Source organism: Acipenser ruthenus, chromosome 16 (genome assembly GCF_902713425.1).
Source record: "Acipenser ruthenus chromosome 16, fAciRut3.2 maternal haplotype, whole genome shotgun sequence".
Taxonomy (NCBI): domain Eukaryota; kingdom Metazoa; phylum Chordata; class Actinopteri; order Acipenseriformes; family Acipenseridae; genus Acipenser; species Acipenser ruthenus.
The window spans coordinates 32,408,050-32,433,310 of NC_081204.1; the positions used below are offsets into that span (position 1 = coordinate 32,408,050).

At 39.4% G+C, this 25,261-nt stretch overlaps 2 protein-coding genes across 5 annotated transcripts in view; one reads left to right on the forward strand and one right to left on the reverse strand.

Annotated features, from left to right (window-relative positions):
* On the forward strand, nt 1-8,506 carry LOC117430257 (SH2 domain-containing protein 1A-like). 3 transcript variants are annotated; one of them, XR_009307507.1, is made up of 5 exons: nt 2-206; nt 3,962-4,025; nt 5,056-5,230; nt 7,019-7,064; nt 7,498-7,572. XR_009307507.1 is itself a non-coding variant. In XM_034050120.3 (5 exons), the coding sequence occupies exons 1-4, from the start codon at nt 70-72 to the stop codon at nt 7,048-7,050; spliced, it is 384 nt and encodes a 127-aa protein (XP_033906011.2). In that variant the 5' UTR covers nt 2-69; the 3' UTR covers nt 7,051-7,064; nt 7,498-8,506. The 3 variants fall into 3 exon arrangements, 2 of the variants coding, with proteins under 2 accessions (XP_033906010.2, XP_033906011.2); XM_034050120.3 differs by having other exon boundaries at nt 5,056-5,206; nt 7,498-8,506; XM_034050119.3 differs by lacking the exon at nt 7,019-7,064 and having other exon boundaries at nt 1-206; nt 5,056-5,206; nt 7,498-8,506.
* Nucleotides 8,507-12,187: 3,681 nt separating this feature from the next.
* Nucleotides 12,188-25,261, reverse strand: part of LOC117412171 (teneurin-1-like) — a 159,877-nt gene continuing 146,803 nt past the window's right edge. For both annotated transcript variants that reach the window (XM_058989491.1, XM_058989490.1), the window contains exons 26-32: nt 24,458-24,630; nt 21,009-21,244; nt 20,462-20,755; nt 19,901-20,288; nt 15,908-17,128; nt 15,192-15,334; nt 12,188-14,558 (exon numbers count right to left, since the gene is read on the reverse strand). In XM_058989491.1, coding sequence (XP_058845474.1) covers nt 13,806-14,558; nt 15,192-15,334; nt 15,908-17,128; nt 19,901-20,288; nt 20,462-20,755; nt 21,009-21,244; nt 24,458-24,630 — 3,208 coding nt within the window. In that variant the 3' untranslated portion in view covers nt 12,188-13,805. The remainder of the gene's footprint in view (nt 14,559-15,191; nt 15,335-15,907; nt 17,129-19,900; nt 20,289-20,461; nt 20,756-21,008; nt 21,245-24,457; nt 24,631-25,261) is intronic.

The following is a 25,261-nucleotide window of genomic DNA, read 5'->3' on the forward strand; positions in this document are numbered from 1 at the left end:
TGCCTCCTGCAGAGTATAATTGTATGCGTTGCTGACAGCAGTTCTGTCCAGCTTGTTCCTGGTTGCAGGATGGACGCCTTGCCTGTTTATCACGGGAAGATCAGCCGGGAGACTGGAGAGAGGCTTCTAGGGGCTGCTGGAAAGGATGGCAGCTATTTAATTCGTGACAGCGAGTCTGTGTCTGGGGTTTACTGCCTCTGTGTGTTGTAAGTATAAAGACAGAGTTCATTTTTTGACAATGAAGATGTGCAGCTTATTTGTAACAGCGATGTGCTTGTTGTTTTGATCCAGCTAGAATAGAAGTTAAGCAATTGATCTCTATAGCGTCTCTTTTCTGTGAAATAACATCCATAACTATAAAACACTGTCTCAGTGCAAACAGTTTCATGGAACGTAATTAGTTTTATACAGTGTTTATACATTTCTATGATATAAGTAATCATGCAGCTGTGCACAATAACCATCCATCAAGGGGCTCTGGGGTAAACCACAAGAACACTGCGACGGTTTAACACAATTATCTGTACAGCATTTTATTTTTATTTTATTTTTTTACAAAAAACACCATGGTAGCGTTAGCAATATATCATTATGATTGAATTCACAAGGAATAAAATGTAACCTTACAAGACGTACAACACAAAAAAATATGATTAAAAATTGCTTCCAGATTTAAATTATGTAGGCACTATTTATTTACACATCACAGGATATTAACACAGACTAGTAAAACATAAGATGCATTAAAAAGGGAACTCTCTCTTCCTGCTATTAGTGCCCGTAAAGAAGAAAATGTGTAATATAGAGAACTTAAAATAATGGCTGCAAATTCTTGCTCAGTACTACAGGAATAACACTTGACCATGTTCTGCACTTCCTCTGAGTTCTGAAGTCATTAATTTTGAATTCAGCACTGTCATGCATGTGGATTGAATTGCCCACATTCATTCCGTATTTCTTTGTAACAAATAATGTTGTTCAAACACATAAGGCATGCATTCATGCGTGAATTAACACTACTCTCAATCCCCTGAATGCATGCCTTATACATGTGATCATGTGTTAGAGGAACATGGAATGAATACGGGTAATTCAATTCACATGAATTAACAGGGCTGAATTCAAAATGAATGACTTCAGAACTCAGAGGAAGTGTAGATGATATCCAGGTATTATTCCAGTGGGATTCAGTCAGAATTCATTAGGAATTTGCAGTGTTTAGCAGTCGTAAAGTGGGACTTTAGCGGCCACTAAAAATGCGGTGTATGTAAAGAATGGTTTTCACCTGCCGTTCTGCACACGCTATCAAAGTCGAATCCAGTTAAATGATATTGAAATGTATTGAAATAAAGAAAGGAGCATGGAATTGGTCTCTGGAATACTAAGCAGGCGCAGGCATTAGAATGAGAAACTTTGTACCTCCTCTTACAAGGTGCAAACCATTGTAGAAGCGAGTAATTAAGAGCTGTATAAAACCACAAACCTGACCTTGGCTTCAGGATGGTGCTTGGCTCTTGTTGAGGAGAAGGGCAAGACGGAGACCGTCCTCCTGGTAACACCGACAGCATTGACTTTCTCCACTATAGAGGACCATATGGCCTCATTGGTAGCATAACTAATGCTGGCTGAGGCTTTTCCAAAAAACTCAGTTTCATGCTGTGTAACCTCAGCTGTAAGGACTCTCAGCTGCTTCTTTAGAAAACTGTTCTTTTCTGTGCGCCAAGAGGACTTTCGTCTGACATATATATATTTTTTGTTTGGTTTGGTTTTCGTGCTCCACAAATCTGATACCGCGTCTACTGCTCTCTGTACTCCTAACTCACCTCACCTCTGGGCTGTAAGTGTGGCCGCTAAATACCCTGATGCACAGGCTGCGCTCATTGTGACCCTCATTATCATGATTGCAGCTCATTCATTACTTGCACATGTTGAGTAAGTTGCATTGCTCTTAAGCTTACATAGGCTGCAGTGTAAAATAATTGCCTGGTATCTGGATTTTGCAGCTGCAGTTGTTTGCACTGCACCTATCCTTACATCAGCCCCTTGGTGTGTCTTTGCATTAGCTGTGGGTAACGCCCGCAATGCAAAATGCTGTTGACAGAAATATATATATACACACACACACTCTACAGCACAGTGGAAAATGTGCAAAGCCCCTGTTCTTTACATTGCCAATTTTGTGTTTTTGTCAATGTGTGTTTTCCAAATCAAAATGAACTACCATTACACAATGATTGGCTCCTGACATCACAAACATTTACAATATTTTACAATTGCTCCCCTACGTATTTTAATGCTTTCGACCATACTTCTAGTGGAAATGTTTGTCATTGAATATATTAAGTTGCTTTTAGAATTTGTAAGTTCAGCGCTGTTTAGTGTTTAATAGTTATGGATAAATGGTAGGGTGGGGCAACATTTGGAAAAGGGATCCAATCACCTGGGCTATTTAAAAAATGCATACTCTATAGTATAATAATAATAATAATAATAATAATAATAATAATAATAATAGTGCAATTTCAACACAGATGTTTTCTCTTAAATTTCTGGGCTTCCTATCTGTTGGAGAGATGTATGGTAACATACTGTAAAGAGCCAAAAAAAACCAAAACAACTGTCTGTACATCTTCCCTCATCACACCTCCGCACCAATTGCTTGCAAATTGATGCTTATCAGTACATGTGTCAAATAACGCTTTTCTTATTACAAAAAAAAACATCTCACAAAAGCACTGTATATATTTGCATTCATTTGGAAACGCCTGCATGTTGAAGGTGCTGTATTTAAATATTCATTTATGTGGCTGTGCCGCAAAAATAATATTATCTCTTTGAGGGAATGTGGTAAAAAAAAAAAAAAAAAAAAGATGAAGAAGTGCAGTGAGATGCTGAAAAGGGCCTGGAAAGAAACCACCCACTCAGGTAACAGTGTGTGATGCTTCACGCGGATCAAGCAAAACAAGCAGACAGGAGAACACCATAGAGAATATCAGCTCAGAGGTAGCAAAGCCTGTTCATACTGTTAGAGCACCAAGACTCATGGGCATGGCTGAAACCTGGTTAGGAAATCCATTAAAAAACTGAAGTTCCAAAACCTCCAGGCTCATTTAAATTTAACCGCAAAAAAACAAAGGCAAGTCCTATGCAAAAACAGATTGTTCCTACTGTCTCAACATTCTCAATTACAGCATTAACCCCAGCATTTGCATGCAACAGATAACTTTGTACATGTAGAGATCAAAGTAATAATATTGTGTAAGAAATGCCAGACGCTTTCAGCAAATTGCTATTTAAAAAAAATAAAATAAAAAAATAATTGTATGTGATCATTTTTTTTTTATCCTACAGTAATTGGTTTTGCCAATGCGTATTATACACTTACTGTGGCAAGAAGTTTTATAAAGTCAATGAAAGTATATTTGTTAATTTGTAATGATATAGGGAATATATGCACTCCAGATCACTTGTTATATGATAGATACAGCCAAAGAAATAAAGTGAAGTTCATTTGAAATGGTGCCCTGTACTCTATACACCCAGTGTAACTGTTCACAGTGATATTTAAATCGCCTGTGCTGAAATTCACTTTCTGCATTGCTGTGAGCAAGCATTTCATTATGATTGTGTGGTTTGGATTCTGGGACTAGCGAGAGTCTGCTGCACTGTGAAGGTGTAGAGTCCAGACTGACCAGTCATCTCTGTGTACTGTTTTTCTTTTGTACTGTGAAGGTGTAGAGTCCAGACTGACCAGACATCTCTGTGTACTGTTTTTCTTTTGTACTGTGAAGGTGTAGAGTCCAGACTGACCAGTTGTCTCTGTGTACTGTTTTTCTTTTGTACTGTGAAGGTGTAGAGTCCAGACTGACCAGTCATCTCTGTGTACTGTTTTTCGTTTGTACTGTGAAGGTGTAGAGTCCAGACTGACCAGTCGTCTCTGTGTACTGTGCTTCGTTGACAGGTGTAAGGGGTTTGTGTACACGTACAGATTGTGCCAGACAGATGGGGGCTCCTGGTCTGCCGAGGTGAGTAAAAGTTACCTACAATATCACTTGGCCTGGGGTAAATCCAAATGATGGCTCTGTCATAGTCATTATAAAGTAGAGCTGTAGCACCTCATACATTTTGATTTATTTCAAGCATAGGTTATTGAGGAATGATTCTTTCTTTTTTCTTTTTTTTTTTTTTTAATTGAAATAAATGTTCTGGTGTTGCTTGTTTTAAATCTAATAACAATGATATTAATGACCTGCCATAGCCAGTCTGTGGTTGAATGCCAAGCAAATGAAAATGAAAATGTAAGCCCGGTTGTTTGAACACAGCAGTTGTTTTCCCTTTGTGCTTTAATTGATTGCTCTTCTAGTCTGGGTTAGATTTGCTTTTCAGACATCAAAATGTTAGATCTTCCACACAATTTCAGTCAGTGAAGCATTAAAAAAAAAACTATGACAATGTGATAACCCTTGCTAGTGTGTGTGTGTGTCTGTGTGGGTGTGTGTGTATTGTATATTATTTGGAAGTAATATTGAAAACATAAGATAGGGTATTTTGACTCTAGGGATAAACCCAGATTCAAAAATGCCCCACCTTGAATAACGATGATTTCCAGTAATTCATGTTGGTATTTTGTGAATTTCCGGTTATTCATGTTGGTATTATTTTTAGCATGTTAATATTGTACGGCTGCAGTAACATACATTTAAAATGTAACCGCAGCCTCGGTTACTAACCTGTTTATTGTATCTTGGTCATTTTCTACTTACCACCGCTAGATTCTGAGAGTCATTTTTCACTTTTAATTTAACAAGCTTGATGTTCTCACAAAATGGTGTCTGTGAATAATCAAGACACATCTGATTACAAAAGCCCATGTTTACCAAACAGAAGATTCATAAAATCTGCATGGCGTCATTTGAAAAATAATTTTACTGCACATTCAATGCATTTACTGTACTGTTTAAACTTTTGCGTTGTTTTTTTTTAGTAACACAGAGAAAAGTAACTTCTGATCTATCTGCAGAACAACTGTGATGTTTTTTTGTGTTTTTTGTTCAGACCGCTCCTGGCGTTCAAAAGCGTCTCTTTCGGAAGATAAAGAACTTGATTGTGGCCTATCATAAACCGGGCCAGGGCTTAGCGATGCCTCTGCTCTACCCTGTTAACAGAGAAAACAACTACACCACCAGCCAACCCATGACTGGAAACGGTATGCCAACATAATTGCATTTAGGTAAACTTCAACATGTTTTTGAGACTGTACTGTAACTCCAGTCCTGGAGTGCCCTAGCAGTGTAGTTTAATACTGTAGGTACGGTAAAACTCTGATTACCGAGCCCCGATTATCCAAACACCTGGAGTATGTGAACAGTTAACCTGTCTTGTTGTGTGCTGTGCTCTTCTGCTTCTGCTTCCATTTTTTTAGGAGGTTTATTGATTGGGGAAGTCATGTAAAAATTGGCACAATTCGATTTATCCAAAAAACCTCTGGTCCCAATTAGCTTGGATAATAAAAGTTTTAGTGTACAATTAAGTGAACAAGGGCCTTGTTTACAACATACTTGTTCTAAGTTAATACCTTAAGGAAAGAAACGTGCTGTTAAAAAGCTTTAAATAAATAACTATATGAGACCGTAGGTGCACCAATTGTTGTCACGTTAGAATTTCTTTTTTAGTTTTTACACAGAAATGGTGTCAGTGGTAGATGCTTTGTGACTCTTCAGTGCTTTCTGATCTCTGGCCTGGTCAGAAGCTGAATCGGTTTATTTAATAATTAATGACATGGCTGGAACAAAGACTTGGATGGAGTCTATTTTATTAATTTAATTTGTGGCGTGTCTAAATACCATTGCGCTTTCCCCACGAGCGATTTATTGACACACCTCATTATTGCATACAAGAAAAAATACATTGAAATGAGGCGCTCATTTTTTTTTTTCTTTGTATTTTATTTTTAAGATAATTTTTAGGGAGGCAGACTTGAAGTGCCGAACCTTCCTGATTTGTTCAAAATATTCCTTAATAAAACAGTCATTAAAAAAGATTAAAATTGCATTCCTTAAAATGACCCTTTATTGAACAGATGAAAAATGCATCATGAACTGCAAACTTTATTAATTAATCAGAATGGGCTTTAATGTGTATTGTAAACCAATTCAACTGTAAAGATTAGGTAGCTACTATGTAATTACATTAGTGATGGAACAGAAAAATTATAGTTAAAATTGTGGTCCTCAATTCAGCATTGAACTTCAGCAGAAATTGATTATTTCACATATTTGATTACTGGACAAATCTTCTGGAATACTGATACATTTAACAACCTCTTTATTGTGCTGTTTTAACATTGAATATGTATGCAGGACTGGCTCATACAATATGTTTTTTTCTTTGTATTTGTCATTAGACAAGGACATTTGGGAGTATCATCTTTAATTGTGAAAACTGACGTTTAAAATATCCGTGGGTAATATATTCACAAACATCGAGCATTCGTCCAGAAATTACATTTAAATTATGCGTAACACAATTGTTTTTCATTCCAGCCATTATAAGGCTATTGGTGCTCTAATTAAAATGTAATATATTTTCGGACGGTTTGACGGCCATGGAAATGCGATCTAATGAATCCAGGATATGTACATAAATACAAATTGCCAGCGAAACTGTTTGCTCACGCACAATTTGGGAAAAAAGACAATTGTGTGCAGATCTTGCTGAACGTTGCAGATTGTACCGGTATTAAATAAATAAATAAATGTCCAGTTGATATTAAAAATTTTTTTAATATCCATAGTTTTATACAGTATGTTATATTAGGCTCAATTGCATAAAAAAATGATGTTCCCTTCTGCAGTCACAGTGGAATTTGAATTAAGGCCTCTATCCTTTCACCAGCTTCTAAAAACTAACAAACAACAAAAACTAACAATTATCAAACGCTGAAGCTGCATACCGTGCTGAAACCTACCAGTTACTTGTGTCACAGCTGTTATTTGTTTTGTTATTTGGTTCTTTTTAGAAGCATCTCTAAGGACTGCTGCCCTTAATTAAAATGCTATCCTAGGGTAAGTGTTGCTACTGAACCTTCTCTCAGTACTGTACTGTATGTGTATAGACTATTACTAATACTGTATACCGCTGAACCTTGCTTATGCTTACTTCAGATCATTATTCAATTATTTTTATTATCAATAAACAGCTCACATAACACATTTATTGGCTTGAAAGTACTTTTAAGTTGTTTCTTATTTTAGAATTGTATTTGGTGTTTTTTTTTTTTTTTTTGTTCCTATCAGAGAAAATGCTAATGATAATTTGGATTAAATCTCTGAGAATCTAAACCATTCAATCTGAATGCAGAGCTTTTGAATACACTGTTGCCTTATTGCCGTACTACTGGATCAGTAGCCTATTAAGCAAGATGGAAGGAATGGGGTTGAGGGTGGGCCTCTTTCTGTGAACGCTGATATTCATTCAGTCTTTTTGTGTTTGCTTTAGGTGGAGACACTGGAGAAGATTACCTTTTTATGCACCCAGCTTCATAGGCAAATTCAATATATTCTGTATACGTGCGTCCTCATGGATAACATCTTGGATATATATTTTTTTAGCTGTTACCAAATGCGCAAAAACAATACCATTAAAAAGATTGAAGTGCCCTTCGAATCTCCGTGTGGTGCAAACCACAGCCGCATGAAAGCCTTTGTTTTGTGCACAGCGGGCGAACTATTAGATGTTTTACAGAGACTGTTGGCAGTGCAGCTTCATTGTTGTTTTTGTCTTCAGCAAGCTGTTGTATCGAAATTAAACCTGAAGAAAAAGTTGGGAGAGCGCTAATGCAATGCATTGCCTCACAGACCCGCAAGAGGCTATTCAAGAGGAGCTACGATGCATTAGTGGTGTTATTAGCTTGCCATTGTGCCCTCCTACTGCATGTATAAAATAGCACCCTCCGGGCAGGAATCCATTGATACTACACCTTGCTGAGCTGCACAGCCCTATTGCAGTTACTGTGTCATTGCAACTCCACCCTGTATTAACAAAGCTAATGACTTCAACAAGGTATCAAGAATGGGACGACGTCCTGAACCTGTAGGAAGCTGAATGGCATTTGGAAGGTTTCTTGTTCAAGTGTTTGCATTCTAATACTGAAGGACACCCGTTTTCAATAATGAGGAACGCACACTGCAAATTTGTTAATAATTAATTTAGATAGAGTTGATAGTTTTTTATGCTGCACAGATCATTATTATTTCTTTAACTATTTAAGCGATAAAGCTATTTCTTTGATTTAACTTGTTTTCGATTTTGATATTGAAAACGGTGTGTTTTCCTATATTATGGATCCAAAGCAGGGTGTAGCCCCTGTATTACATGTCTTATGCATTTTGCCTGAGATTTATCTTCTAATGGTTCTCAATGTGATTTAATCTTTATTGGTAAGACATTTCATTTGTATATTGCTTAAATCCATATTTTCAAAATAAAATTCTCATTAAAAACATGATTGTGTTTCCTCAAAGCAAAGTTCAATGAAGATCTATGTTTTATAATGATGTGATATCACGGGGCAGTTGAAGATCTATGTTTTATAATGATGTGATATCACGGGGCAGTTGAAGATCTATGTTTTATAATGATGTGATATCACGGGGCAGTTGAAGATCTATGTTTTATAATGATGTGATATCACGGGGCAGTTGAAGATCTATGTTTTATAATGATGTGATATCACGGGGCAGTTGAAGATCTATGTTTTATAATGATGTGATATCACGGGGCAGTTGAAGATCTATGTTTTATAATGATGTGATATCACGGGGCAGTTGAAGATCTATGTTTTATAATGATGTGATATCACGGGGCAGTTGAAGATCTATGTTTTATAATGATGTGATATCACGGGGCAGTTGAAGATCTATGTTTTATAATGATGTGATATCACGGGGCAGTTGAAGATCTATGTTTTATAATGATGTGATATCACGGGGCAGTTGAAGATCTATGTTTTATAATGATGTGATATCACGGGGCAGTTGAAGATCTATGTTTTATAATGATGTGATATCACGGGGCAGTTGAAGATCTATGTTTTATAATGATGTGATATCACGGGGCAGTTGAAGATCTATGTTTTATAATGATGTGATATCACGGGGCAGTTGAAGATCTATGTTTTATAATGATGTGATATCACGGGGCAGTTGAAGATCTATGTTTTATAATGATGTGATATCACGGGGCAGTTGAAGATCTATGTTTTATAATGATGTGATATCACGGGGCAGTTGAAGATCTATGTTTTATAATGATGTGATATCACGGGGCAGTTGAAGATCTATGTTTTATAATGATGTGATATCACGGGGCAGTTGAAGATCTATGTTTTATAATGATGTGATATCACGGGGCAGTTGAAGATCTATGTTTTATAATGATGTGATATCACGGGGCAGTTGAAGATCTATGTTTTATAATGATGTGATATCACGGGGCAGTTGAAGATCTATGTTTTATAATGATGTGATATCACGGGGCAGTTGAAGATCTATGTTTTATAATGATGTGATATCACGGGGCAGTTGAAGATCTATGTTTTATAATGATGTGATATCACGGGGCAGTTGAAGATCTATGTTTTATAATGATGTGATATCACGGGGCAGTTGTTCATTAGGGAAGCTGCATTATAACGAATAAAATGCACTGCAGAATGAACCCAGGAAACTTGGAAGAAATATGCACTTTGACCTATTTTGAATAATGTAAAAATGCTTAGGGATTTTTTTTTTTAGAAATGAGATTTGTTTTGTATGCTGCATCACATCTCTGCCGCCCTATTTTAGAGTTCATGATTATCGTACACTGCACCTTGGCTCATGCAACCTGATTAAAAATAAAAAGACTGCATTGAAGGTTTGCTAAATGTAAAACTGTAAAAACTAAAACCGAGTTTAAAAAACAAACTGGACAGTGTACCACACCTTGCACCTGACGTTCATGACCTAGATTAATGAGCTCATTTCCCTTCTATGCTGTTGCCTTTTGGTTTCTTGGCTTGTTCAGATGAGTGGTTTCTCGGGTTCTTGTGAGGTAGAGAGAAACACGAATCTCTAGAAATGTAAAGCTGGTATGTCTGCCTTAGGGTCATGTCTTTATTTATTTTTATTCTGCATATCTTCTAATTTAAATTGATTTAGAAGAATCAATTTAAATGTTACTTCCTGATGTGTAGAGCATTCTTGCTATTATAGGTGAATGGGTGTTGTAGTGTATGGGGTACCAGTACACTCTAGTTAGTTTTACAGTAGTGTATAATGATATATAATACATACTGTACTTAATTCTGCAATTGCTGTAAATGCAGCAGAGACATTTATTATGGGGAAAAATAACAATACACCAGAGACTTGATTTGCACATTTATTTTTTAAAAATGAAAAGGTCAAAGTACTTCTTTTTTTTTTTTTTTTTTTTTTTTACTCAAATCCTCACACTCAATATATTAACTTCTCTTGAACTATTTACAGCGTGTTGCTGCGGAGCACTTGTACAAAACACATGCCTCAGGTGTGAACCCCAGAGAGAGAAATGCATTGAAAGGTTTTCAACGCAGCCAAATCACACCAGCCTGCACACTACCCACAGTTCAGCCACAGGAAGAGAGCAGGAATACATTACTGGAGCACACGGTTTCCTAGCAACAAGCTTTCCACGCCACAAACCCAGTGTTCTGGTTGGCTTCTAGTATGTTTTACGTTTAAGTATCTGAGGACAAAGGCAGAAGCAGGTTTCAGACTCACGACAACACAGACCAGTGGACACGTGCGTACAGTAGTTTGGGATTTGTATGTGTGTGGCTGTGCGTGTTTTGTTTGTTTTTTCCAAAATCTGTCATTGATATTAAAGCCTGCAGAATTGCGTATTTTCTGAAATCTTTAAATTGAAGGAATTAAAGCTGTTATATGGAGACAACAAGGTCAATTTATTTATATATATATATAATAAATATAACTACTATCTTAATGATAAATGAACACAAGCCAGCACAGCCCAGTTTACTCCTAGTTGAATTATATTCCCGTGGGAACCCTCAGAAAGAGAAAGATAAAAAAAAAAACATTTGTTTTATTCCAGCCTTCAAAAGTATAGACAAAAGGATCCAACGAGAGCTATGAAAAAAGGCACACATAACTTCAAAACATCCGATAAAAATTCTAAGGTAAAACTATAAGCGACCAAGCTAAGTAGACAAACGTTTCGGCCAGTGCCTTGCATCTACAGTGCTGCACTTGAAATTTATTCAGCTGGAGTAAATGCTGACAGCTTTCTAGGCATGGACACACCTCTTCCTTCCTAAATCAATAGATTCATTTGTACAAAACAAAGTTTAAAAAACACATGCCTGTTTTTCTTGTGCTGCATGATTAAAGTGGCTGTGTTCCACAATAAACTTTCTCTTTAAAAACTGCAATGGGACCTGCTATACTTGCAGCAGCAGGAGGTTATTAATGTCACCTGCCAGCTCTGCTGTAGCTCAGGAAAAAAAAAAAAAAAAACACAAACACAATTATAAATCTATGTTGGAAAAAAAAGATCTTTGTTTTTGTTATACCGATACAAAATGTACAGGAAACGAGCTGTTACTTGCAAAACGCTGCAACCTTCTCAAACACCTAAAAGCAATTTTTTTTCAGCAGTATGTGCCACTACACAGTTAAGATTCAACCAGCATGTCTTTATGAAGAAAACAATCAAGACTATTACTATCATTTTGCCCCTGCTTTATCAAGGTTAGAGAAATTGTAGCCTTGGCATTTCTAGGAAATCCATTGACCCTTGCATACTCTGAACTGACTGACGATACACTGCTCTCATTCCACAAGAATACAGCTTTTCCATATGCAGCGGACACAAGACCCAGTATTCTGGTTTTGTTGTTTCTTTACTTGCCTTCATCCGTTTGCTTTACAGTATTACAGGATTTCACTTCAGGCCACTAAAAGGTTTAACCTTTATTTGTAAATTCCTATTTATATATCTCTTTGTATTTTCCTTTTATTAATTTTTATATATATATATATATATATATATATATATATATATATATATATATATATATATATATATATATATATATACAGATTATATATATATATATATATATATATATATAAATATGTTTACTTAATATATAAATAAATGTTTGTTTTGCATTTTCATTGCCTGTACCTTTTTTTATATACTTTTATATTTTGTTTATTTCTGTAAGTTGCTTTTGATAAAAGCATCTGCTAAATAATGAAATAATAATAAAAAAAAAGAATACAGTAAAAGATAATCTGATGATACATTTTTGTACTTTAATATCTTTTTTATAAAATGAAATGCATTACTACAGGGGCTCCAGTAGACAGCGAGGTACAGTTTCCTGCTAGTAACCAGCAGGGCCTGGCACAGGTGCTCTCATTCGGTCTTCTGGACTTGATGCTACTTTGCTGCAGGTCGCAGCACATGAAAAGCTTCATTGAACTGCCCTTTTCAGTTCACAGGCAGAAGTCGTGTGAATATCTATGCAAAGCATTCGGTATGGCATGTTCTCGGCCATGACTTGTAGTACTTCCATGTTTTGTTTTTTAATTATTTATTTTTTAACAAAAAGGCACAAGCTCCACCCCAAAATGCATTATATTCCAATAATGCACAGATCTGAATTGTATCTGTACTATAATGCATTCAATACTTTTGTAGAAAAGTAACCTCTATACAGATTTGAGCGTGGTTATCTGCACTTCACTATAGGTACTGTTTGCAAAGAAGTGACTGCTTCTGTGGGTTATAAGCAGTAATTCTGACACTTAATGACGGGCGACGACGTATGATCCACGTTAGCTCTGTTTGTTTCTTTTTAAAGCTCTTGGTATTTACACTTTCTTTGTGACTCATGTAAGTACTGCAGTTCATCGTTACCATTTAAAAGCACATGAAGAGGCTTGACTACCTGGAGGCAGAAAACACTTTCATCACTATGGTGAGCAGATCTTGCAGGGCATTGGGTGCACACAAATTACATTTGCCATAAAAACAAGGCAGGGTAGCAATCAACATACTGTATGGCCACACTTATTTTTCATTTCCAGAAAAAAATATTTTCGGTCTGAAACTGAAATCAACCGACATTTACGGTAATGTGAAACACCGAAACTGTTTTTAAAGGCTTGCGTGATGAAGTTTGGAGTTATGTTTTTTTTTTTTTTTTTATAAATCTTGTACAATCTCATGCAGACTTTTACTGCCGAAAATATATTTCAGAAAGTTATTAGTCAAAGAGAAAGCCACTGTTCCTTTTTACCTGAATACAACACATTTGATGTGCTAGTTTGGTTTTCAGAAACTTGTTTATTTGAAGAAAAATAATATGAATTTACATTATGACATCAGAGTTGGGAAAACTTCACTGTGGAAAACCACGAAAATCAGGGCACTTCCAGTATGTGAAAAGTGCATCACCCTGAAATCAAATTCTGGTCAAATTTTTAGGCCATATTTGAATTACCACCTCAACCCACAAGCCTTGAAAGCATGTGCCACCATGATAAAGACACTCCCAATGAAACAATAGTAAAATACCATCATTTGTCACATTTAAAGGCAGTTTGAATTTTTTTTTACAGTTTTTGTTGTTGTTCATACTATATTATAGTTATCATTCTAGAAAAAAAACAAAAAAACAGTACAACAAATCATTGAATGTCTAAAAACAGGCAGTCTTTGGTGAAGGAATGGCAGGCAGTCAGTCGTCACTGTTACCTCCTTCCTATTTCACTCTGTCTCATGAAGTGAATGTTGTTGGCACTGTCAGCAAGTTCTAGATACTGCTCCACGGACAACACAAAGTAGCCATCGTAGCCCTGCACCCTCCCTGTGCTCAGCAGCTGGTGTTTCTCGCTCTCTGTCCACACCCTAACGCCTTCCTCCCCCTCCTGCAGCCTCCTCTGCTCTTTAGTCCAGGCCTGTGCGACCGCCCTTTGCCTGGCCATTTCTAAGACGTGACCCTTCTCTTCCTCTACAGTGGCCCCGTAGCGGATGTTAAAGCACAAGGCAGCGTGCTGGAGCTGAATGTCCGCAAACCGTCTAGTCCTTCCGTTCACAACAGAGGTCATCTGGGACACAGTGACGTTGATGCCGTTCTCTAAAATGCGGCCTCCCCCAGTGTTGCCGATCACAGCCAGATCCTCTTCCAAGGGGCCAGACTTGATGAAGTAGTGGGTGTCGCTCCCGTCGATGGTGAAGTGGAGGCCCTTCAGGTAAATGCTGTTGTTGAGGATGGCTGCGATGCGTCTGCTGTCCTCGTTGGCCACCCCAATGATATTGGCCGTCACGATCTCATCCATTATAGCGAACTTCACTCCTTTCCCAAAAACTGAAGGCATGGCGGAAAACCTAGGGCTCCTGTCCTGACAATCTTGACCTTCTCCAAAGTGGGTCATGGGGAGGCGATCCAATGAGATGAAGTTTCTCAGCTGTTTCTGGAGCTCACACTGAATGCCGAGAACCACCTAGGAAAACAGAAAAGGAATGATGAAGTCAAGGGTTGAGAACAGCAGTTATTGAAGGCTTTCAATTGACCATTGGCCTGTATATTATCTCTTAGCGATGCTGTGGGTAACAAATTGCTCAAAACAGCCACACAAGCATGGGTTTGCTAGTTTGCTTCCCCAAGCTTGACAACATTTCATTCTAAGCTGCAGAACAAAGCTGGGTTGTAGCAAATCAGGCAGGGAATAGGAAAAGTAAGAGTAAGGGTTCAAATTAACCTGAAAATATTATACTCTAAAATATTTTAAATTTTAAACTTTTTATTCTCTGCAAAAATGCAAGCATAAGAAAATAAAATGCTGGGCGTGTTAATTATTGTGGGTACCTCCTCTACGTGTGTTTTAACTGTTCCAATGCTCTTAATAAACAAACAGTAAGAAAAAAAAATGAAAACTATATTTAAACCTCTATTTGTTGTCGAGCTTACAGACATTGAAGTTTATCATCCCGTTTCTCTAAGTTAAAGTTCTACTTTAGCACAGGCCTGAGAGAGTGCATGTTGTTAAAAAGAGTTTCACACTGAAGGCTTGCAGCAATAAGTAGAGAGCAAGCCCAAACGCAAGGCCTTTGTTTCACAGTTGTGTTGTGTTTACCTTGCTGGGGTCCCAGTGCTGTGTCTTGGTCTGTGTTTGCATCAGCTCGTAGGTCTGCTCCATGTTTTGTACATCAGGTTTGGGGAATCCCGGCACCACGTTGTGAAGCTGAAATCCAAATAACTGGAGCCAGCTGCCAATGTCTTCAAACAGAGAACAGTATAACATTTTAATTAAAAAGATACAGCAAAGTAAAGTCATTGAACACACTTAAGAAATATAAGAACTATATATATATATATATATATATATATATAAATTTTTTTTTTCACTTCTACCATATAATACCACACTTTCACTGCTTATGGAGGCTGTATTTGACCCTAAACTCGGGTTTCGTATAAATATGGTTTTGTTTAATCCCAAGGTCTTTTACTGAGATGAATCAGAGTTCAAAAACACCCCTTCTGTGGTTATGGTAGAGGGTGGGTCGTCATTGACATATGAGTCATAACAGCATCAATATAATACCTTATGAATATACTGGCATTAATTCTATAGTGTGACAAAACTACATTTTCTGTCATTAAACCAAAATGAAAATGCAGATCACTGAATTGCATATATGACAGAGATCAGGAAAGCTTTTTATAACCGTTTTCATGTGATCATTTCACTGCTTGAATTAAGTTGGGGATACGATGCCCCAATAGACATTCCACTGACCACTTTAACCAAACTGTATTTGAAACCAGTTAACATCCAGTGTTCCTTACCTGTTGTGTACTGGGTGACGTCCTGGAAGTACCCGACTGGGTAATTGTTTCTGAAGGAGTAAAGATTGAAAGGTTTAGGGACACGGTTCAGCTCCCCCCACAAATCGTAGTTTGGGGTGGTCCATCTTCCTGCTACGACATCATAATCCCTTCTCCCGAGATGCACCAGTTTGGTTAAAGGATCGTAGAGGCCACCGTGGAAACCAATGATAATCTGGAAATCGGGATTGGAGTCCTTATAGATGTCTCCATAGGGGGTGTACAAGAGTTCCTTGATGATCTGGCCTTTGCTGCTGAACACAGCCAGTGGCGTTCCGGAGTTATCACAAGCGACATAGTATTCTTCCCCGCTGCTCAGCTCCATGGCTATGAGGTGCCCTTGAAGATCATAGTACAGGGATGTTATCTCAGAGCTCGAGTGGTTGTACATGTGGGTCACCCTGGTGGGCTGTGTGAGGTCGGCGTAGAAGAACTGGAGGGGCGGCCCCAGGTTCGACTTGCTCGCCACTCTTCGTCCAAGGCCATCGTAGCGGTATTGCACGCTCCAGCCAGACCCCTTGTTGTAAGCCTTTCTCAGGAGCCCGTTGGAATTGTATTCAAAGACATCACTGCCTCTCATTCTGAGGAAGCCGTCTTCATCCACTTTGTACTGGATCTCCCCTAACCTGGTGATGCGGTCTCGAAGGTCATACCTCAGTGGAGTGAGGCGGGCGCTGTTGCCATGACTGAGTAGGTTGATGTTTCCGTTTAGGTCGTAACTGTAGCGCCACTGCGGCCTGTCGTTGACCAACACGGTCTGAAGCTGGCTGTCTGCATCGTATTCATAGGAGTACCTGGTGATGTTGGTGTCCACACCAACCCTGATGTCACAGATAACGGTACGACCCATGCTGTCATACTGGATGGTCATCCAATAAGCTATGGATTTGAGGATTTCATACTGGACCTCTATCACTTGGCCATTGGCATTGAATATCTTGGTGTGCTTCATCACATGCGTGGTAATGACCTGGTTCAGGTCATAGTTGATAACGCTGAACTTCCCAAACTGTTCCATCCGTCCCGAGACATCAACATAGCGGTAGAGGTCAATCGGGAGAGGAGTCTCGTTGATCATTGCCTGCATGCTGGTGACCCGGAAGTTATTGTAGCTGTAGTCAAAGCGGGCGTTCACGAGACCTTCCTCGCTGAACCTGAAGATCTGCCGACCAATCAGAGGACCTGGACAATCGAGGAGAAGAAGGGCGGCAGTCATGTCATTTACCGCTGAGGAAACAGCGCATCAGTATAAAAACCAAACCAAACCAAAAAATGATGTTATGAATCTCTGTGCTTGTTTATTCCCCTATTGGTGTTTACTGGGGATTTTATTTTTTTCAACTGTCTGGAAATGCCCAAAAGCAATTCCAGAGTTTGATGTGCTCAAATCAAATAACAGCGCGCATGGGAATCTGGACAACAAATATGGCGAAAATAACAAAATAAATAGCAGTCTCCAGTGTTCCTTTGGTGTTTATAGGATAAACACTAGTTTCAGGGGTGCCTTATCAAACGCTCATAATAATGTATTCACCTCTGGATCCCTTACTGTATATAAAAGTATTGTCAAGAAGGACGAGATGTAAAAATAACATCTTCATGGCAACAGCATAATGAATATTACATACTGGTGGTTAAAAAGCAAAGAGCTTACATACGGTAAATGGCTGGGCATGATTATCTTTTGAGGGGACCCAATTATAATGATGAACACTAACGATGAGATTCTGTGACGGATTAATTTAAGAAATATGTGTCTGTACCCGTACCTAATGTTTGTCTTAAACCTCTCTGGATTGTGATTAATTATTGATTATTAAAAGTAAAGCGATTAAGTGGCATGAGTTCATAGCAAGACCAGAGCTCTCATACATCATGCATGTCACGTATTGCTCATCAGAGTCACGTCTATGGAATTCAGCCCAGGCGCTATTTGTTTCTTTTATCTCTCCGCACTCTAGCCACGGATTCAGATTTTCCAGAAGGTATGTTTGTTAAAAGAAGACAATGTTTTACAAAAAAAGATGTGCCTGAATTATATTCTTAATGTAGGTTTCACCTTTCATTTGAGTAATGTTCTTTTTAGCAAATTTCACAATGTCCTTTTAAAGCCAGCTAAATGTACAATGTACTGTTTTCTATGAAATATCTATTTTAAAAAAATCTGGGTTTGTCTAAAATACTGGAAACTTCTCCAGCAGTACAAAACATATAATATATATCATGTTCGCTGTTTTACTTGCGAAACATGCAACACAGGGTTAAGTATGATACAAGGTTAAACAAGGGGAACACGCATACATATTACACCTCATAAATAAGCTCAGTTAATAACAAAGCATCAGCTAATCACAACATCCCTGCAAAACCATGGCAATTACCATAAACTTCTCTCATCCTGGTTTCAAATTCAGAGCCTTGTTTAGATGCTTGCCACATCAGCACGATTCCTGTTTTAACAGAGCCCTATCGCTTCCCCTCATCTCTCCCTGATTGCTTATTTCAGACCACATTATCAAGGCCTGGCAAAAGTTGAAAAAAGAAAAAAAGAACCATTTGTTAAACTTCAATGAGATCAGTTAAAGGAAGGTTAAAGTCAATGCCTTTCTAGGTCAAAATGATAACCCTGTATGAGCAGCCCGGTGGAGCACCACGCAGATAATCTGAAACAACAGAGTGGAGGAGGAGAGCCGGGGGAAGGGGCTTCCTGAAGGATGGCTCAAACTCTCTTGAGTATAGCTTTGCAAGTGCCAGCTCTCACACTGTAATGCATAACGCAGTATGTGCTATAGCAGACTGATATCAAAATGCTCATGATTGTACAAGGCTGGGCTCCAGTGTGCTGCACGGCAGATATACATTCTATATATCTGTTTAAAACATCTTTTTAGCTAAAAATGTTATGCAATTAAATCTGTATTTTAAAAACGCACAGCGCCTTAAGGTTTTCTCAAATAAAAGCACACTGTAAATCTAATATTGTATTGTATTTTATTGTATTGTAAAGATTCATATGACTCTGCATTCCCAAACTGAAATTCAATTTTCTTTTTTGTGTGCTGTAATGGCTTAGCATCTCAGCCCATTGAATTCAATGGAAACGCAGCTGCATGCAAGCCACTAACCTCACGTTTCGAAGACGAACGTCTTACCATGCAACTAAAAAGAGCAAGCTCTGTAGTCAAGAGGTAAGTACAGGTCTTATGCTGATGTCAGTGTTATGAACTCATCAGCCCTAGGAGGAGATCCATCACAGTGCCAGGGCTCCCTAGTAGCGACCCGCTGATGTAAAGCTCCTTCAGATGCATGTGGAGCAGGACGCTATTGAAGTGTGTGCTTTGCTGTGTTACCTGTTTGCCTGTATCTGATGCCTATGGAGCAGGGCTCTATTGAAGTGTGTGCTTTGCTGTGCTGTGTTACCTGTATCTGATGCCTGTGGAGCAGGGCTCTATTGAAGTGTGTGCTTTGCTGTGTTACCTGTATCTGATGCCTGTGGAGCAGGGCTCTATTGAAGTGTGTGCTTTGCTGTGTTACCTGTATCTGATGCCTGTGGAGCAGGGCTCTATTGAAGTGTGTGCTTTGCTGTGCTGTGTTACCTGTATCTGATGCCTGTGGAGAAGGGTTCTATTGAAGTGTGTGCTTTGCTGTGTTACCTGTATCTGATGCCTGTGGAGCTGGGCTCTATTGAAGTGTGTGCTTTGCTGTGTTACCTGTATCTGATGCCTGTGGAGAAGGGTTCTATTGAAGTGTGTGCTTTGCTGTGTTACCTGTATCTGATGCCTGTGGAGCAGGGCTCTATTGAAGTGTGTGCTTTGCTGTGTTACCTGTTTGTCTGTATCTGATGCCTGTGGAGCAGGACTCTATTGAAGCGTGTGCTTTGCTGTGTTACCTGTTTGTCTGTATCTGATGCCTGTGGAGCAGGGCTCTATTGAAGCGTGTGCTTTGCTGTGTTACCTGTTTGCCTGTATCTGATGGTGCAGATGAAGCCCTCGTGCATCAGGTGGATTGTTTTAACCACGCTGGAGGAGTCGTCGTAGGTGAAGGTCACCAGGGTGGTATCGTACAGGATCTCGGACAGCCTGGACTGCTTGGTGTATCTGTAGAGGGCTCGGCGGCCCGTCCCCAGGTACAGCGTCTGCAGCAGCCTCCCATCGCGGCTGTAGTCCTGCACCACCGCGTCACTGCTGTCAGGGGGGGTGTAGATGTTCCTGTAGTATCCCACGGACAGCATGGTCTGGAGGCTGTGCCGCACCATGCTGGGCATAGTGATGGAGACGAGGCGGTCAGTCTGATCGTACTCGAAGATGTACCTTCGCTGGCTGTGCAGAAGTAGCATTACGGACTACAATAAACATGTAAAGAAAAGAGAAAAGGGAACAAAAACTATCATTCTCCAAAAAAAGGTATGGTATATAATACTGATAAATGGCACTCCAAATGCATTGCAAAATAAACTAATTATTAAATTTAAAAAAATAAAATCGGAATTAACAAACAAACCCAACAATACTTTACCTTCTCCAGGAACGTGTAGCTCCATATTTTGCCATTAGCCCACATTCTAGAGACTATCCTCCCGTTCTCATACTCCAGTCGCTCTGACCAGTTCCCCCTCTGAATGCTGGTTAGCAGCCCAGCAGGGGAGTAGGTGACATTCACCTCATTGTACTTGCTGCTCGGGGACCAGAGCACGGGGCGGCCCATTTTATCATAAAGAATGCGAAGGGTAAACTTGCGGTGATCGTCGTAGATCTTGCCCACTCTTGTTGCCTGATCAAAGTCTATGGACAGCAGGTTTCTGTTATGAGCCTAGTAACAGATACAATAACAGAATATCAGTGACGTGTGATCAAGCTCAAACAGTCAGCAGTCAGGCAGCCCAGCAGTAAAAATAGTTGGTGCTAATGAGTGCTACATTCTCTCGATATAACTGTAAATGTACATGGGGCATATGTTAAAATGTCAATTTCAATTTGAATTACGGTGCCGCAGTCCTTATTTTTTTTTCAGTGTTAACTCTTCTCGTGTGCGTTTCACAGAGTTGCTGGTAAGACATGATTACCCGGAGGCGCCTCTCGAAGGCTGTGTAGTTCCCCTTGGCCTGCTCTCTACGCTGCCTCCACTCGATCAGGCTGGGGCTGTGCTCGCCGGGCAGGGTGATGTTGCACTTGCCCACGGTGGGGTTCACCACCCCCGCAGAGATGTGCGGCTCTGTGTTCAGGGTCAGCTCCATGCCACTGGCGAAGGTCACGCGCAGAGAGCCGTCTGCACTCACGCGGTAGGTGTTCTGTGCATGGTCTGGAAAACACATTCAATCAGATAAACACATGGGCACGGACATTTCTAGAGCCCTTACAATGTACTGGATAATAAAAAAAAAAACCACTAGAACCATGCACATGCGTCTAAACTTTTAAACTGACTGTATCATTGTGGCAATGTGGCCACGCCCTTGTGCGTAGTGTGTGTTATATGTTGTATGTTACGTGTTGCGTGTAAATGTTGGTCTATAGAGATGGTACACGGGATATAAACGGGTCTGTGTTTCACGTGTATTTAAAAATGTAGATTTGTATTTAGGCACGAGGATGGCACAGATCACTTCACGTGCTGGTTAAATTTGTAATGTGTGGTCACGGGAGTACACTTAATTAATTCACGTGCAGTTGTACCGTGATTCCAATTGAATGATTGACTAGCAATCGACTCTTGGTACAACTGCATAAAAGCAGCATGTTTTCACTCACTGGGGGTTGGGTGTTCGAGAGTGGAGAACGGGAGAGAGAGAAGGAGAAATACAGTGAAGGGGAAATAACAATTGCTACAGCGTGCTGGAAGTGCCAGCACGGTACTTGTTTAAACGTTCGTCCACTTGTTTTATGTGTTAGTACGTTTTGTTTGTCTCTTTATTTTGGCGTGAAGTGCCGTGTCCTGTTTTTGTGTTCGCTTATTTTGTTTATTAAATACTGAGCACAACCAAGTGCTCAGCTTCACCAACCTCACTGTGTCTGTCTGTTTCTTCCGGGTCTGATGTGTCACCACTCAGCCAGCCTTGTGACAATCATACACATACAGAACCTTCCAGCAGTCCTGGGGCAGTTACTTGCTGAAGTGTATGTTTTACAAGCAAAGTTAGAAATTCAGCAATCCTTTACATGCATTATTAGATAGGCTTGCCTACATTTCTGATTTTGCTTGTAACACATAGTGTCCTAATATTTGTAGCAGGATAGTACCAGTTTTCTTTTAATTGTTGCCCTAGCTTTAGTGCCCCTACATTGCAAAACAAATCTCCTTTTCGATGCACCAGTAGACGATGAAAATGACACGTGCACATCTGAGTGTTCAGCGCTGTTCAGGCTTGGAAGAATTGATACTTGCACACAAGACGTCACTGTCGTTTGGTTTACGTGAGACAAAGAGGAGAACATCCTGTTTACCCTCTTCGGGTCTCCACAGACCACCAGCTCTTGACACCTTTGCAGAATCTTCTCACCAATGAGGCTTTAGTACAACAGACGTCTTTCCAAACATGCATTTGATAACGTGTACCTGTCATCTCATTTACACTCTCAAAGCAGACGTGTGAATAGACGGCTAGGCGCAGCACTAGCACTGTTTCACCAAGCAAACTGAAATATTACCGGTGTTTAAGTGCATTGCATCACTATGAAAATGAAACTTATTTGAGAGCTTTTTAATGTTTGTTCACTTCACTTTGAAATGCAGGTGCTGTATTTTTTTTTTTTTTACTGAAATAAATAAATACATAAATAAGGAACTAAATAAATACATAAACGGCAAACTTGAATTGAAAGCGCTGCAACAATTACGTCTGTAATGATGAAAACATGCAAATTGAAAGCAGCTTGATACCCTTTGCTGCTTCGGCATGCAAACAGCCCTATTTCAATACATTACAATTGGAGGACATTAATCATTCCAACACATCCACGGTGGCTTAGAGCCGAGGAATCCTAAACCGGGAAAGCAATCAGTTGACTCCACGTTTGTGGATTTCTGTAAATCGCCTGCATGCTTGTTTAGTGGGAGCATTAAAACTGCTCTATTTATCCCTGGAGCCCTTCTTCTGTTATAACATCTAGGAGCAATTTATCTTGATAAGGTGGAAATATCCCTTGCCGCCCCCCCCGTATTCTAAAGGGTGGTTAAACGAAACTCTAAATGGCTTTGGTGGTGATCTGAGGGGGTTCAGAGGGACTGCAGACTTCTGTAACTGTGCAGAACTGCAGTGCTTTATGAATGTGGTTCTTAGATCACGAGGGAGCCTGCCTTATATGAATAGAAACCTCTAGCATAGAGGGGAAAGCCTTACCACTGCCATCTATGACTGATCTGCCACTTCAGTGAGGGGTGTAACCTAATGCTGAAGGTACCCTGCCTGCACTAGGGGCCTGTTCAGGCTTTTGTTATGTAGTTGAAATCTTTAAAGATCTTCCAGGACTAATATGATTCAGTAAAATACCGTACAAATCATTACATGGGACTCCATACCTCAGTGTGGTCCCAGTTGAGTTGAACCGCTGGATAAGTCGCTCAACCGGGGTCACAGTAATACACGGGTCTCCATTCACTGTGTGACGTGTTCATAAAGCTTTAACACTGCAGTGAATTGATCAGCGAGTGTGTGATGTACGAACACAACCCTTCGTTATTGCCACTAGACCGCACTGCCTCCGGGACAAGGGATTCGTATCAGTTTAATCCAGGGTGCCTCCTTGGGTGTGCCGTTTAGAATGAGAATGCTTATTAAAAAAGCAAAACAATAGGGCTGTTCTGTTTTTCATTCTCTCAACCAAAAACCTCCCCTTTCATTTCATGCTGCTTGCACATCTGAATCACTGCGGTTTGGGATCTTGCTTGGGGAGACAAATATCAGACCGTTTTTGACTCTGTCTGCTTATTCTGTCTATGAGCTGTGCACGCTTCCAACTGCAAAAACTGTTGGGTATAAAAACCCAGCCTCTTTGTGTGCAGTTATAGTTTCCGATTCAGCAGCCAACATCTGTGACTACTAGACCACACACCTACTTGATAACCTCCTCTCATCTCACAGACAGGGGACAGAATCCGGCACAGCAGTGTATCACATCTACATTGAATCACATTTGATTTCTGACTCAAACTGACTACAATGATAAATGCTGTTTGGCCATAAAATTACAATAGCTGGGTCATTCAAATGGTCAATAAAGCACTGACCCTTTCTGTTCTTTAATTCCTACTAAAGTGTTATAAAAATGAACATGGTGTCAGCATTGGGTACTAATTTGTGCAGATCATCTGCCTAGCACTTAGCAACCACTATTATTTCTCATTTTAGAATCGCAGCAGATATCAAGGTGTTTGTTGTGGGCATCAATATGCTACATTCCCAGTACTGCCGAAGTGGAAGTGTATCACTGAGTGTTATCTCTCGAGAATCAGTCATGTCACATTGACTCCGCTGGCACACAAGGTCAGAAAGTCTATCAGTGGTGTGCTACTCACCTTGCCGCAGTGTATAGATGGTGTTGGTTGCTGAGAGGTTGGTGGTGGTGACAAAGTTCTCCTTGTTTGAAGTGTCCACTTCCACTCGCACAGACTTCTCCGTGTTGCTCTGGAGACTGCTGACCTCCCCGGTAGGGAAGGTCGCGTTGATCAGGTGACCTTCAGCATTGTACCTACACACAGACACGGTTGTTATTCAATGCAGACAGCCGTGTCACGATTGCATCTTCTAGTTGGGAAAACTAGAAACTTGAAGAACTTGAATAGGAAAAAAAAAAAAACCCTTTCCAGCTTTGCCTTTTGACAGCATGCTGGTCAGGTGTGTATCACGCACCAATTATATTTTTGGAGTTAATTTCTCACTCTGAAGCCTCTACAGTAATGATACAAGTTATAGGGTATAGTGTTAATCAAATAAATGGCATTGAAAAATGTGTTTTGGTATGTCATTTATAGGTAAACCAATAGGTTAAACAGCACTGTTCAACATACAGTGGTCTAATAGAGGGTTAATGCCTGGATAGTCAGCTGCTGTAGCTGTGCTCAATTTCACTGCATCTATTATCATCAATGGGAGTAAATAATGGGGCACTCAAAGTAGAAAGTATTGATTATTGATCACAGTTTAATTAAAATACTTTATGAATATATAAAAAAATTAGGTATAAAAATATGTCAATGTAAACATGCATTTATACTGTCACTTTATATATATATATATAGAGAGAGAGAGACTGTATTTCTGTATGAACATTATATCAAAGAAACATATGCATTAAATAAACATTTTATATGTTTTGTGAT